The sequence below is a fragment of the Temnothorax curvispinosus genome, unplaced genomic scaffold (assembly GCF_003070985.1).
Source record: "Temnothorax curvispinosus isolate PA1 unplaced genomic scaffold, ASM307098v1 QBEX01014079.1, whole genome shotgun sequence".
NCBI lineage: Eukaryota > Metazoa > Arthropoda > Insecta > Hymenoptera > Formicidae > Temnothorax > Temnothorax curvispinosus.
The window spans coordinates 161,569-178,109 of NW_020223859.1; the positions used below are offsets into that span (position 1 = coordinate 161,569).

The 16,541-nt window shown below is 36.1% G+C and overlaps 1 protein-coding gene across 13 annotated transcripts in view; it reads left to right on the forward strand.

Moving 5' to 3' along the window:
• Positions 1-15,768, forward strand: part of LOC112464315 (histone-lysine N-methyltransferase 2C-like) — a 36,437-nt gene extending 20,669 nt beyond the window's left edge. For 8 of the 13 annotated variants that reach the window (XM_025031242.1, XM_025031241.1, XM_025031249.1 and 5 more), the window contains 13 exons: positions 191-536; positions 834-1,021; positions 1,203-8,682; positions 8,801-9,241; positions 9,574-9,844; positions 9,951-10,177; positions 10,469-10,686; positions 11,022-11,390; positions 11,610-11,960; positions 12,189-12,751; positions 13,233-13,695; positions 13,776-13,958; positions 14,156-14,449. In XM_025031242.1, coding sequence (XP_024887010.1) covers positions 191-536; positions 834-1,021; positions 1,203-8,682; positions 8,801-9,241; positions 9,574-9,844; positions 9,951-10,177; positions 10,469-10,686; positions 11,022-11,390; positions 11,610-11,960; positions 12,189-12,751; positions 13,233-13,695; positions 13,776-13,958; positions 14,156-14,248 — 11,193 coding nt within the window. In that variant the 3' untranslated portion in view covers positions 14,249-14,449. Of the gene's footprint in view, positions 1-190; positions 537-833; positions 1,022-1,202; positions 8,683-8,800; positions 9,242-9,573; positions 9,845-9,950; positions 10,178-10,468; positions 10,687-11,021; positions 11,391-11,609; positions 11,961-12,188; positions 12,752-13,232; positions 13,696-13,775; positions 13,959-14,155; positions 14,450-15,163 lie in introns of those variants that run through there. The other 5 variants (XM_025031245.1, XM_025031251.1, XR_003041902.1 and 2 more) reach the window with 4 other exon arrangements.
• Positions 15,769-16,541: the final 773 nt, after the last annotated feature.

A 16,541-nucleotide genomic window follows, 5' to 3' on the forward strand; every position in this document is an offset into this window, starting at 1 on the left:
CACACACACACACACACACACACACACACACACACACACACACACACTGCACTTAAACTATTTACATGTGTAGTTATAATTTTAGCTGATTTTACAACTTAATATTCAATCCTAATGCAATCGCAATTTTAACCTTTAGACCTTCAAAGTAGCACTTCTTGTACCAAAAATCGACCTTGACTGTGAGCAGTCGTGTTCACAGGAGCAGCCATTATTGCTGGAGGAGCTGTTAGAGCAGGAGAAACGGGAACAAGAAAAACAGCAGCAACAGCAACAGCAACAACAGACCGAAAATGTCACCGGAGGGAGTCTTTTGAGCGACAGCGATTTCGAAAAACTTAAAGCTGATGTTTTGGGCACTACATCACCTCCTCAGGGTATGGTGCCCGTGATAAGACCACCTTGTACGGCGAGATCACCTTCCGCACCTAACACTAACTGGCAACAAAGTGGTGTAGCTGCTGAAGGGACGACAAAACTAGCAGCGGCGCAAGTGGGGTCGAGACAGCCGATTGCAACACAAACCCCGCCTGAACGTTAGTAGTCTTCTATTACATGTTTTTTAGTTGGATGGTTATTTAATAGTCGAGAATAATTTATTAAGGTGAATTAATTTATTAAAATAAAAAGAGATAATCAGTTAAGATAAAAAGTAAATCAAGTCACAAAATAAGTTATACGTAGTGTTTATTAATTTTTATTAAAATTGATTAAAGTTTTATTAAGCTTGTTCTCGACGATAAATTTTGTCTGAATAATAGATAATTTTAAACATTACAATAGTTTTAGTTTATTTTATATTAACTTAACTTTATTTATTTCTATTAATTTAGCAAGAGTGGCTATGTTCAACATTTCTCAAAAACCAGCACCACCTACTCCACCAGAAAATATAGTTAATGAGCAAGATCGGCAAACGCAGATGCATTATGAACAATGGCTCAATAGTCAGCAGCAGATATTATTGCAACAATTGAAATATTATGAGGGAGAGGTCCAAAAACTTCGTAAAATAAGAAAGGTAAATATAAATAAATTTATATCACACTATTAACTAAAACTACTTAGATATTATAATAATTCTTACCAAAATATTTTTACATTTCACAATAATAAGCTTTAATCTTAATTTTAATTTTTTAATTCTAATTTGTCCTGCATTTTCGCATTTTTCATGTTTTTTTTATCTCATTTCTTTCCAGTCTCTCAATAGTAAACAACGTCAACTTCGTAAATCTGGTCACGAACTGACAGAGAACGACGCCGCTGAACTGCAACGAGTTTCTGTCGAGCAAGCCGCTCTTCAGAAACATTTAGATACTTCGCGTAAGCAACATCGTCAACACGGCATATTGCTCCAGGAGTATAATAACAAACAACAACAACGACAGACTCAACCCCAACCAAACGAACCCTGTTCTCCGTTGATGTCACCTTCTCAACATTCTCCGATGCATTCTCCAGCGGCATTGGTCTCTCAAAGTCCTGGTCCCAGTATGATTCAACATTCCCCAGCAACTCCATCAATTGTTCAACATAGTCCAGGTACACCGCTACTTCAACATAGTCCAGGCAACCCTCAATCAACTAATCCAGGTACAATGTCACCTCATAATGTTCAGCAACAATCGCCAAGAATTGGCACTCCTCATTCTCAAGGTGACGAAAGTCCCTTCAGTCCTGGGCCAATGCCTTCTCCGGGTCTGTGCAATCCCAACACTACGCGAATGACCTCGCCACAACACAGAGCCATTATTGGCGGAAGATTAGCAACTTCTCCTGGTGCCTTTACAGCGGAAACGCGAAATCAGCAACAATTGATGGCTGATCAGGGTGTGAGAGTTCATAGTTTACCTCAAAGGTTTGTCAGGCCACCAGAAGGGACGCAGAGGAGAGGGGTCGTTTATAATCCGCAGTCAGGACAACAACAATTGCTGAATCAACAGCAGCATCAGCAGTTATTGCAGAGACAGCAGATTATTCAGCAACAGCATGAAGGTGTCGCTCAAGATCAAGGACAAGGTACTGTCGTTCGGGGGACATTGCAGCGGCAGCAAGTTTTTCAGCAACAGCAACATGAAGGTGTTTCTCGGCAACAAATTCTCCAGCAGCAACAACAGAATGATATTTCTCCAGATGGGCAGAATGTTATTACTCAAAGAAATTTGCAAATGGTTCAACAAAGACAGATTCTTCAGCAGCAACAACAGACTGATGTTTCTCAAGAAGGACAGAATGTTGTTACTCAAAGAAATTTGCAAACGGCTCGACAACACATTATCCAGCAGCAGCAGCAGCAGCAACAACAACAAGAAGGCATTTCTCAAGATGGACAAAATATTGTTACTCAAAGATCGTTGCAAATGACTCAGCAAAGACAGCAAATTCTTCAGCAACCGCAACAAATTCTTCAACAACAGCCTGAAGGTGTTTCTCAGGAAGGACAGAATTCTATTAATCAAAGATCGTTGCAAATAGTTTCACAACAACGACAACAAATTCTTCAGCAGCAGCAGCAGAATGATATTATTTCTCAAGAAAATCATAATGTTGTTGCGGCTCAAAGAAATTTGCAGATGGCGCAGCAACGACAACAAATTCTCCAACAGCACCAACAAATTCTCCAGCAACAACATGAAATTGTTTCTCAGAGTATTTCTCAAGAAGGACAAAATTCTATCGGTCCTAGAACGCTGCAAATGATTCAGCAACGGCAGCAGATACTTCAGCAACAACAGGAAGGTAATTCTCAGGATGGGCAAAATATTACTGTTCAAAGGCATCTGCAAATTGCGCAGCGACAGCAGCATGAAAGTGTTTCACAAAATATTTCTCAAGAAATTGGACAAAATGTTGTTCAAAGAACATTACAAATGGCACAACATCGTCAACAAATCCTTCACCAACATCAGCAACATGAAAATATTTCTCAAGATGGACAAAATACTGTTGCTCAAAGAAATTTACAAATAGCTCAACAGCGTCAACAGCAAATTCTTCAACAACAGCACCAACATGAAGATGTTTCTCAAGACGGACAATGCGCTATTACTCAAAGATCATTGCAACTGGCACAACAACGACCACAAATTTTACAGCAACAACATGAAGGTGTTTCTCAATCTGTTTCTCAAGAAGGACAAAATACTATTGCTCAAAGATCTTTGCAATTGGCTCAACGACAACAGATTCTCCACCAACAGCAGCATGAAGTTATTTCTCAAGAAGGACAGGCTTCTATTGCTCAAAGATCACTTCAAATGGTTCAGCAACGTCAACAAATTCTTCATCAACAACATGAAGGTGTTTCTCAGGGTATTTCTCAGGAAGGACAGAATTCTATTGGCACAAGATCACTCCAAATGGCTCAGCAACGACAGCATATCCTCCAACAACAACAACAACAGCAACGGCAATTCTTGCAAATGCAACAACAGCAACAAAAACCGCCCAATTCGCCGATGGTGTCCCAACCATCAAACTCCCCCAGTCCGCAACTTCATCAGCAACTTCAACAAGGTTATGGCCAACCTCCAAGTTCACCCATGGTGCAACAGACAACAATGGGTTCTCCGATGCTTCAACAACAGTTGAATCCGACTTCACAACCTCCCAGTCCAATGAACAGGATTTCACCAATGCTTCATGGTAATCATCATCATTCCTCGACAACCAATCAACCACCTAGCTCTCCTATGATGCCTAGAAGTCCTATGGTAGCCGGATCTCCTATGCAGATGCAGCGAAGACAGTCTACCGGAAATAGCCCGGCTATGCCAGACAGACCTCAGAGTGTGGAAAACCCTGGAACTCCAAGAACACCCCACACACCTCATAATTTTGTCCAACAAAATGCTAATTTAACTGCAACTTCAAATGATCAACAACAAGTTTCTCAGCAAATTTCTCAGCAAGTTTCTCAAGAACAAAGTTCTTTATCAGATAATCTTCCTAGAGGTGGAGGAAACTCCAATAATTCCTTAAATCCAATTCCTTTTCTTGATTTTGGAAAGCCCGGATATTTTAAATTAGGATTGAGGGGCGGCTCACCAGGTAATCAGGAGCAGGATTGTCAACAAGTTTCTCAAGAACATATTTTTTTATCAGAAAATTCTACTAAAAATGGGGAAAGCCTCAATAAATCGACAAAGCCAATACATTTTCCTAATTTTGGACGGTTTGGATGGTTCAAGTTGGGCTTAAGGGGTGGATCGCCGATGTGGTCGAGCAAGGCAGAAAGCAGTAAGGGTGGTAAAGGATCGGAAACGTCCCAGGCGAAAAAAGAACAGTCATTGGAAGAGAAAGCAAATACTTCTACGAATCGGAAAACCACCAGAATCAGCTCGCTGGTCTGTGCTGATTACAATGATTTCGACGACGATTCGCATACGCCGCCACAGGCTTCACCAACAACTTTGGAGGTGAAATCAGCTGTTCAGAGCTCTTCTTTAACTTCTTCAACTTTAGATAATGGATCTCTAACTTTGGAAAGTCCTGGAGAAAAGCTGGAACATCTTCCAGATACGACAGATTATGATGATGATAAAACTATAGTCAATACCGAGGTGACTTTGAGTTCCACAGCTCAACGAGATAGTGACGATATCACTGTGATTGAACAGTTTGGCGACTCGGAGTTGGTTGATGTTATTTCAGGAACTTTAGAAGGTGATATGCAGGAAGAATATGTTCTCTTTGAACCTGGAATGGTGGTGGATCTCTCTGCTGATAGTAACGATTCTCTTTGTCACGCTTTAGTGAACGATGCTGGTCAAGGTCACGATTTAGTGCAGATTTTAGAAATCGATAATTCTGAATCACAATCAGAAGAACCGATTTTAAGTGACGAAGATCTAGCCCCGTCTCATTCAAGGAATAAAAAAGGTCTTAGACTCGATATAGTGAGGACCTTGCAGTCTGGAAAGAAGCTAGTCGCTGTAACTGATACTCCAGAATCTCCAGATGAAGAAGAACTTCGAGTTGATCCTTCTCCAGGTCCTTATTTGGATCAGTCTCCTGATCAAGAACTTATGGTATCTTTAGTAAGTGAATCTGAAGTGGTTATCATTGATCCTACGACGAAATCTCCTGAAGACAATCTTTCTAAGGGTTCTTGCGACGAAGAGATTGAAAAAACTGATAACATACAAACTGATGCTCCCAAGGAAAATACATCTAATGAAGGTTCGTCAGATGATCAAACTAGATTTTCAAAACAAAACAAAAGTCCTACAAACTTTATTTTTTCAGATAAATCTTATACCAAAATATCAGTCTCAACCGTACCAACAAATATTAATATAACAGTCTCAAAATCGGCGGTTTCCTTAATAAATACAATTTCTTCAAACTCGACTTCCAGTTCAGTTTCTATTAGTTCCAGTTCTCAACTGAATCAAGTCTCAATTCAACCAATTGTGACAGAAGCTAAAATAACAGATCAGTTTGACTTGAAGGAAGTTTCCTCGAGCTCTTTTAGCAATCAAAGAGGTGTCACATTGTCAGCGATGGCAAGTATTGTGGCGGATGCAAAGATTGCCGCGAAGCTTAGTCAAACCGCTTTGGAAAATATCTCCAATTCTCAGCAAGAAAAATTGAACCCGAAAATCATCTCTGCCAATGAAATGCCGAAAATATTATTCTCAGATAAGCCTTTGACAACCTTTTCGAGTACGATAAATACAACGGAATCTTTGAATAATTCTACGAAGTTAATATTAAGTGTACAACCAACTTCTGTGACGCTTTCTACTCCGAAAATGTCGATTCCGGACCTATCAAAAAAGGATATTACTTCAAAGAGTAAGGAGAAATTAACAGAAAATCTGGAAGGCGTAGTGAAGAAGAAGGAGGAGAAAAAGATCCTGGACAAAATCAAAGATGAAAGCGATTCTTCGGATACATCATCAAATACTTTTTCAGGGTCAATTGAAGAGAAGAAAACTGATCCGTTAAATACTACAGACGAACTGGAGAGCATGTTAGAAGCCATTCACAATCCTGCAGAAAATGTTGGAAATAAGAATGATACTCCAACGACGATTCTGAAAAGGATGTCACCCGTTACCGATGATCTATCGCTTGTCAACATCTTGGAAAACGACACTGAACCGGTGGAGAATGATAAAGAACAGACGTCTCCAGATTCTGATACGCAAAAAGCAACGAATAAATCAGGAGAAATTCAGAAGAACATTGAAGAGACTAATAATGACAAAAATACACTTTCAAATGAAAAGAATCGTCAGGAAGAACTTTGTACCGGAATGGAGAATTCTAAACCATTTCTTCAGCATTGTTTGAATGAAGAAAAAACTTTAATGGAGGAATCTTCTGATGATATTTTAGATATGTTGCATAATATTATTTCGTCAAAACCAGAAATGGCAAACAGTAGCGAGCTAAAATCAAGTCTCATTTATCAGATGCCAACTCCGTTGGATACATTGCCTTTAAATATCCTTCAAGATTCGTTGATGGATTTAGAGCAAGATAATCTCGAAAATGATCAAGTTTCTTCAACTGAAGCTAAAAATGAAATAAAAAGTCAAAATTCTGAAGTGAAAAAGAGTTCTTCACCGACGAGCCAAGCTTCCACTTTGGTAGCTAGTACCGTAGCGCAATTGCAAAACACGACAACAGTTCCTCATTTATCGCCACTCTCGAAACCAACAGAATTGACTTCCAATGTGGTCAACGTATCCCATCAATTGAGGACACTGTTATCATCTATCGGGCAAAGTAATCAGACAACAATGAGTCAAACTGGAGTGGTCACCATGGTTTCTTCAGTGAAATCTGGAAGCGTTTTGTCTACTTCTAACCCTTTGTCGACATTGAATTTATTTAATAATAATAATAATAATAACAACAACAATAATAATAATAATAATGTTCAGAGTGGTGTTTCGACTTTGACAAGAATAGATCAAGGTCGCCCTCAACCTTCAAAAGATTCAGAATTGACCACGAAAGAGAAAAAAGAATTAAAAGAATGTAGCGGAGTTATTACTACAGTTTCGAAGATTGGTAATAGTGAGCAGATCTTTAGAGTGACTTCTTCAGCAACAACTTGTCAGACTACTACGGTTTCTAATCTTTCAAGTACTTCTTCGGGTATAGTTACTTCTAGAGCCATTACAACCTCCATTCCTGTTACTTCAAACGCCATGTTGAATGCTATGCTGGCTGGAACTACTTCCTTGAAACCTTCAGTTGCTGGTCATGGTCGAAGCAACACAGTATCAACCCAGTCTGCTAATCATTTAAGTTCTGTTTTGCCATCGACTTCAATACAACGCTCGCAGAATTTTCAGGCGATCCTCCAAGTCAGTTCAGGATGTTCCACACCTCGAGTACTGGTAAATACTAGCTCAGCCGTAACCAGCTCAATGCAATGTGTTAGGACTATTGTGCCACCTTTGGCAACTTCTAGTGGAGTTTCAAGTACTAGTATTCTTCAATCGACTTTATCGCAAGCTCCAAGTCCCCTTTTGACCTCAAATCAGAATCAGTATAAATCTGGTCTTCTACCAATGGACAATAATAATCTTGAAAATCAATCTACGGTGAAAGTGAAAAAGGATCCTGAAGAGTCTAAAATTCAAGAAAAGAAAGAGATAGATTCTAGCAAAAGTTCCTCTAATTCTTTAAGATCAGAGGAATCCCAAAATGTGTTGCTAAAACAATTATTGCAAAATACAGCATGTGCCACAACTTCAGGATCGTCGCAAGGGCCCAGTCTGCCGATAGTTCCTTCGCTGGAAGCACAACTGGCTCGGCCAGTCGTACTTCCTACGTCACCTTCTTTGCTTCCTCAGTTACTGAATGACACCCCAACACCGAAGCCAGTAATAAATAAACAAGTTCTTGCGAGGGAAACTTCCTTTTTGTCGCATTCAGTGACACCCTTAAAGGTTCAAAGTTCACCAACTAAAGAAGAATCTGCTAAACCTCCTCTTTCATCGTCTAGTGCGATTACGACACAAAGAGCACAAACTGAAAGCTTAAAGCAACAAACAACAAAGTCAATTCCTACTTCTTCAGCAAGTTCTTCAGGAAATTCTATATCAAGTCAACAGCCAGTTTCTTCAACAATAACAACGACAAAAACGTCTCCGAATATTTCTATGAATCAACAAGAGACTTCTGGAAGTCAAAACAAACTGGGAACTGGGATCAGCGAAGGGCCTCAGACTCAACAACGTGTTGCTGTTTCCATTTCGAAGGTTGGTTTACAAAATAAGCCATTGGTAACCTCGGGAATAGCCTCGAAGAGTGTCCAACTATCGACCAGTAACTCTAGTAACGTATCTGGGCCACAAACTCAAATCCAACAATCCCAAAATCAAACCGCAGTGGCGCACAAGCCAACTGGTGTTGTTGTACCAGTGGTACAGCAACAAGTTCCTCCTTCTTCGGCTGCTTCCGTTCAGCAACAATCTGTTCAACAACAAGTGCCTCATAACCACGGGGCCGTTGCGGTTCCACCACAGACCGTTATCGGGTCCGCTGCCCCATCGGGTTCCAATACAGTGCCTTTAGTCGAGGTGAAAAAGGAAATCGGTCTTGAGGATGTTTTGTCCACTGCTGGCACGTCAGCCAGTCAGTTGCAGACGGATACCAAAGACTTTCTTACTACCAAAGAGGAACTCATGGACGGCGCAATGGATGATAAAACTGGTAAGTAACATATATATATATATATATATATATTTTTTTTTTTTTTTTTTTTTATATTAACTTTTTGTTATGTCTTATATAAAATTAAATTGTAACAATTGCATCTGGAATACTTTAGATCTTAAGAAGTTGAAGAGGAGACAGTATCAACAGAAGAGAAAGCAGAGCCAGGGAAAAGATGCAGTAACTGCACCTCAAAAAAAACGGTCCCGTAAAGTTTCGCGCCTTGATGAGGATTATGACACATTTGTGGATAATTTGATGACTCAGTTACGGCAACTTCAGCCGATGGCGGTTTTAGAACCCCATCTGAGTCGTAATTACGGAGTGTGTCCGATTTTTGGTTGCGGAGACCTTGTTAAAATTGGAAGTCAAAAAGATTATAACGCTAGAATTGGTGATTTGCTTGGAAATTATGGATCAGCCAGTTTACCTGGAATTTCTGATCACTATAATACACAGCCATTTGGAGAACTAGACCCTTTGCCACCCCAACAACCCCCGACTACGCAGAGAGGATTTTATGATCAGGAATTTCCGCCTTTGAAATTGGATGATAGTGAGCAATTATTTATTATGTTACATATTTATATCTTTTAATAATATTAATTTAATCTAATTATAAAATTCTAAGCAAATTTAATATTAATTATAAGAAGTTTATATAAGTCGAAAAAAGAGAAATAACAATAAAAATAAGAATAAGAATAGAGGAATAGAAGGGAAAGAAGAATAGAAGAAAAATAATATTAGTAAAATAAAAAAAATATATAAAACAAATAGAATAATAATATAAATATATTGCTCTATGTACATTTATAAGAGAAGTAATATAGTACTTAAAATCTCTCCTTATATATAGAAATATCAAACAAAAATGTTCTTTTGTAGCTGATGATAAGAAAGAGAATATGACGACAAATCGCGATATGGACTCTCCTGATACCATCGTGAGTTCGTCCTCGCCTGAATGTATTATACCAGAATTTATGCACCGTTTCCCCGGACTGCGATTGATCGAGGAAGAATCCGATGAGGAGGCGGAATGGTTGAAACGTGTATCACCCGTTATACCTCTGATTTCGCCGATTCCAATTAAACTGAAGCCTACTTACTTAAAAGATGCAGCTAAACAAGACAAGGAGAATTTTGGGGTGTCCAAGTACGTATATTTATTTTTATTTATTATTATTTAGCACATCATGTATATTTTTTTATTTATTATTATATGAGATATTATTTCTTTATGATACTATATAATTTTTCAGGCTTGGCAAGTCTCCTCCGATTCCTTTACGAGAAAGCGGAAATGTCACCGTGACTTTAACTTTAAATAGTCAGGCTGCCGATGATATAATGGGTGTACTTAAAGATCTTGCTAATATTCTGAACATAACACCACCTGCTGGTTATCAAATAGTCGAACGCACTACTACTCCTCCCAGTCAGAAACTAGGGCTGTACAGGACGAAAGGAAAGGACGGCAAAGAGGGTAGTACGTAATTGATAGAATGCTTATCTCTCAATAAAAGATGTTTATGATGACATTTATATAATGTTGATACAAATCTGTTGTACAAGAAAAAAGAAAAAATTATAAATTATGTGAAGAAAAAAGTTATAAGACATTATATATATCTTAAATAAAATATCTTAAATATCATTATATATACATCTTAAATAGAATATCTTAAATAAAATAAAATAAACAGATAAAAATTAGAAACTTTTTAATTAAATATGTAAAATCAAAACATAATTTTTTAACATATTGATTTATTTCCAGCTCCAATCGATATACAAAGCATTCTGAACGGTGCAGCGAAGTTCTGTCGTCATTGTGATGTTGTGATTCTTAATAGTTTGATTCGAAAGAAAGCATCAGATCTGCCATTCTTAAGCAAAGAAGAAGCTGAACCAGGCGATGAACTTTGCTTTTGCTCAGCGGCTTGCTATATGCAATTTGCTCTCATTCATCGAACACCGTCCAATACTCAGGATAAGGTAAAACGAGAGAAATACCTTTTTATATTATCTATACAATATTCTATAAGTTATAGGAAAAATGAAAAAGTATTTTAATGTAAATAGTTTTATTTTACAATAAATCATCTTAAATAAATTATAAATAAAAAAGTTAGTAAGAATTTTAAGTTATTTTACAATTTAATTTATAGCGTATATAAATTTCATACGCATATAAATTTTAAATATAACAAATATGTTAATAATATTATTAATGGCGCATTATATTATGATATTTAGCAATGATATTGATATTTAGAAAAAATATTTTATTTGAAAAAGAATATATATTAAATTTTTTTGTTATTTTACAGGCTGCGACGATAGTAGATCATCTATGTCATAAAACAGAAGCAAAAATGTTAGAAGATGACCTGAAGAGTCTGAAGAAATTCCCCATAAAACAGCAACAGCAGCAGATGGAGAGGCTTGAGAATATAGAGATCGGTAATGAATCAACGACAGAAATCAAAGTGAAAACTGAAATGTTGGAGAATGTCGAAAGTGCAGAAAATGAAGAAAAACGGTCAAAGAAACATTCGATTAATGAAGAAATCGGTGATTCTATCGAGTCTCAACCACCTGCGAAGATTTGGAAAGGTGTGAGATATAAAACGTGGTCGATGGGAATAATGCAACCTGCAACCAAATTTAAGAAACCCACTGATAGAGAAATTACCGAGGTAAATGATTTTTTCATGTTTAATATTGCTTAATAATTATTTAGAAAGTTTATGTGAATAATTCAATTATTTATAAAATTTATTGCTTGGATCAAAAATACGGTTTTGTATTAGGTCATGCATGAATTTATGTGAATATTGATTTCTCTAACATTTAATAAACATCAAAATTTTAACGTAAAATCGTGAATGGAAAATTTAAATTGAATTTTCTTTTAGACGCTGTTTCGTATGGGAATCGCAGTAGCTCCCGCAAAAGCTGAAGACACCCGTCGTTGCGTATTTTGCAAAAGTCAGGGCGATGCAACAGCTGATGGGCCAGCCCGACTACTCAACTTCGATGTGGATAAATGGGTACATCTCAATTGTGCATTATGGTCTAACGTTGTATACGAGGCACAGAGTGGCGCACTTATGAGACTAGATGAAGTCCTGCAGAACAATCTCATACAAATTTGCATTATTTGTGAAAAATCCGCTGCCACGGTCAAGTGTTACAAACCAAGGTGCACCAACTGGTACCACCTGATATGTGCTATCAAAGACGGCTGCGGTTTTTATAAAGATAAGGTAATAATTTATACATTAGTATTATATTATTTAATATTATATTTTTAATACAATGTGATATATGTATATGAAATATATGAGTTTAAAAGAGTTAAAAGTATTTTCAGTACAATTCTGTTAGATTTTTAATTTTCCATAAGAGTTTTTCTAAATTTTAAATTTTTTTTAATTCTTTTATTTTATTTTTCCTTCCTTATGCAATTTAATATAATCAAATTCTTATTCCAGACCATGGCTTGTCCTCAACATCTTATAAAAGATAAAGATAAGGAACTCACTACGCTTTCCGTCTACCGTCGCGTCTACGTCCAACGCGATGAAAATCGTCAGGTTGCTGCGGTGATGCACCATTCCGACAATAAACATCTACTTCGTGTAGGTTCTCTCATCTTTCTCAGCGTCGGCCAGCTGCTTCCTCATCAGTTGCAAAATTTCCACACGCCCAACTATATTTATCCGGTGGGCTACAAAATCGTGCGTTTTTATTGGAGTATGCGCAGACCGAACAAACGTTGCCGTTATGTCTGTTCGATTCACGATGTTTCCGGTCGTCCGGAATTTCGTGTCCTAGTTCAAGAACCTCTTCAAGAGGATGTCGAACTGAGAGACGCTACTCCGCGAGCAGTTTGGAGTCGAATCTTGGAGCCACTAGCAGAATTGAGGAGAAGTACGAATTCTGTTCAACTATTCCCGAGATACGTGTCAGGAGAAGATCTGTTTGGTTTAACAGAGCCAGCAGTAGTGCGGGTACTGGAAAGCTTACCTGGAATTGAGACTCTAACCGATTACAGGTAAGAATCTGATTTTGGAAGTAATTTATATGAATAATATCGACAACTATTTTCTTGTAATAATTTTTCCCAACTTTTGCTTTTACCACTAGCTTTTAAGGGTCGACAGGAGACACGGTGGACGGTGGAGAGCCGTGAATTACGAATCGTAAAATTCGTATTACGGTTAAAATAATGAGAAAATCGCACTTTAACTGCGATATTCGTAATCAGCAGCATCGCCTTCTAACCGCTACAGAGCGATTTTTTGGAAAAATGGTCAAAATAAATTTTCGGAAAATCCAAAAAATCGCTCTGTAGCAGTTAGAAGGCGATGCTGCTGATTACGAACATCGCAGTTAAAATGCGATTTTCTCATTATTTTGGCCGTAATACGAATTTTACGATTCGTGATTCACGGCTCTCTACCGTGTCTCCTGTCGACCTTTAAGAAACATTAAATTTTTTGGAAAATGATAGCGAAACATTTCTCCGCTTTCAGATTTAAATATGGTCGTAACCCGTTGTTGGAGTTGCCTCTGGCCATCAATCCAACCGGGAGTGCACGGACGGAGGCACGTTTACGCAACCAGCTACCATGGAAACGACCGCACACGCAACGCACAGGAGGCTTTGCTTCACGTGGAGTGCCATTTGGTTTGCCAACCTGTGGTGCTGCTGCAACGCTGGGCGGCGGAGTCTCCTCAACATTAGTCGCAGCAGCTGCCGCTGGCGAGGCTGCTTCCTGTCCATACTCGAAACAATTTGTACACTCAAAAAGCTCGCAATACAAGAAGATGAAGCAGGAATGGCGTAATAATGTTTATTTGGCGAGATCGAAGATTCAGGGTCTGGGATTATATGCGGCGAGAGATCTGGAGAAGCACACGATGGTGATCGAGTACATTGGAGAGATAATTAGATCAGAGTTGGCGGAAACAAGGGAGAAACAATATGAGGCTAGAGTGAGTATACCACATTCTATGAAGCTCTTTCAATTATATTCTATTAATTAATATTAAAATATATTATTTATTTATTGCAGAATCGCGGTATATACATGTTCCGATTGGATGAGGAGCGAGTGGTGGATGCGACTTTGTGTGGCGGACTCGCTCGCTACATCAATCATTCCTGCAATCCCAACTGTGTCGCCGAGATCGTTGAAGTTGAGCGCGATCTTAGGATTATCATTTTTGCCAAGCGTCGAATCTCGCGTGGTGAAGAGGTGATTATACGTTCGTTTGAGAAAAAAAAAAAAAAAAAAAAAAAATGAGAACTGAATATCTTTTTTATTTCAATATTATTTACACTGTTAGAAAATTATGTACTTTCATAAATCCTTCCTGTATTCATCACATCTCAAATATTGTTATATTTATTCTTTTCTATTGTTACATTGTATTTATTCATCTTCTCTTGCAGCTGGCATATGACTACAAATTTGACATCGAGGATGATCAGCACAAGATCGCATGCGCTTGCGGCGCACCCAATTGTCGTAAGTGGATGAACTAAACAAACTAAGTTGACGACAACAGACAGAAAGAAACAGGAAAGAAGAAAGAAGAAAGAATAAAACTCAGTCTCTCCACCCTGACCATTGTTATCATTGTTGCTATGTTATATAAGGTAGGAAGTTGTATAGAAATAATTTCCTATGAAAACGAAGAAAATATATAGTGAAACAAATTCTACATATAAATATATAAATACAGAATAAAGTTTATATTATATGTCCATATGTATATATAAACATATATATATATATATGTTTATATATATTATATATTTATGTGTATCTATATAAATACGTTACACACACACATTCACATATAGAATAAGAACTGTAATTTAATTTGTAAAGTGCCATTGCGCAATAGTAATTACACAACTAACCCCGGATTTACTTCTTCGTTATTTAATATTCCGCTAAAATATGGTTTGATAGAGATTAAGCAATATAATGAAATTATATAATATTTTCTTCTCCAATTTTCTAAGAAAAAATTGTACATCCTTATAATTGTATTATAAAAATTATAATTCTTAGATTTAAGTTCAAACAAAGAAGAAACTGATAAAGAGTGAATATATATATATATATATATATATATATATATATATATATATATATATATATATATAATTACATTATATAATTGTGTAATTACATTATATAATTTTAGAAAAAAAATTTAAAAACTAATTGATAAAAAGAGGAATATATATATTATATTATTTAAAAATATGCATTTTTTGTTTTTATAAATTCAACAATATTGCAATATTTTTATTATTATTTTTTTGGCTTTTTGTACTTGGTAATTCAAGGAAAGAATTAATTTATTTTGTTTTTCCATGATGAGAGAGAGAGAGAGAAAGGGAGAGAGAGAGAAAGCGAAAGCGAGAGTTAAGATGAACTTTTTTTAGTTTGTAGGAGTGATCCAGGGTTAAAACTAAGGGATAAATAAATCGAAGAAGTTGTGGTGCTAATCAGAGACGCCATCACATTCCTCCAAAGTGTTGTACAATATATATTATAATTGTCGTTGTATTCAGAAAAAATATCAATTGCTTGTATATTATTGTATACGAGAAGAGAAAAAATGTTGAAAGATCGAGAAAAAGGGGAAATGGGTTGTGTACGCGAATGAAAGAAGAAAAGAGAAAGTTCACTCTTTGTGCTTTTGGTCCGATGATGATTTGTTGTAATATAGAACATTTATCTTATATAATTATTATTATTATCATGTATAATTATAATGATATAGATACACACGCATACCGTGTGCACCGTACTGTTTCTATGTATGTGTGCATATATATATATATATATATACATACACATATATATACATACACACACATTTTATATATATACACATATAATATGAAGTAGTTTTATTTTCGAATCACCCGATATATGTATGTAAAGCGCAATTGAAAAAATCTGAAACGATTTGGAAGAATTATATACAATTATTATACCGATTTCATTATGCGACTGATTTTTAATAAAAAAATATTCCCTTTTCCATCTCTTTTTAATACCTAACTTTTTGTTATGTTGTGGAGTTATTTTTTATCATCATTTAATGTTTAAAAAATTGTGAAATATATATATATATAAAGTAATTATTTATACGATTTTTTATTTTAATATCTACATAATTATATTTACAAAGGTACATAATATAATAATAGTAATGCATAAATATAAAACGCAGTCATTTTTTTCATTATATCGATCAATGAACATCCTAAAATTATAATAATAATACTAATGTAGTAATATTAATAATAATAATAATAATAACAAGAATATATTTACAAATATATGTTTACAATGGCAGCAAATCAAGAAATACAAAGAAATCTTATTTTTTTAAATTAATTTCCTAATTATTCAATGAATAAAACTAAACATGCTATCTCAAGTTTTCATCAAATGAAATTAAAAATTGTGTTAATACATATGTAAATGTAAAGTTCTGAAAATGCGCGCGTGTGTATGTATATGTGCGCGCGCGTGCGTGCGTGTGTGTAGTGTATGTAAAATTATGGAAGAAACGAAATTTAATAGAATGTATATAAATGCAATTCTTTGGCCTCTTTGTCGCATCCTAATGATTTAAATTTATTATTCGTCCATGTAGATTTATAAAATATTTATAACGAATAATTTTGTATACTTTTTGATGATACATGTTACTATATTATAGAATTAGGAAGGAATTACTAATTTATGTTATCATCGCTATATAGTTGAAACAAATTTTGCATATTGGCAATTTCTTTTCAATTATTT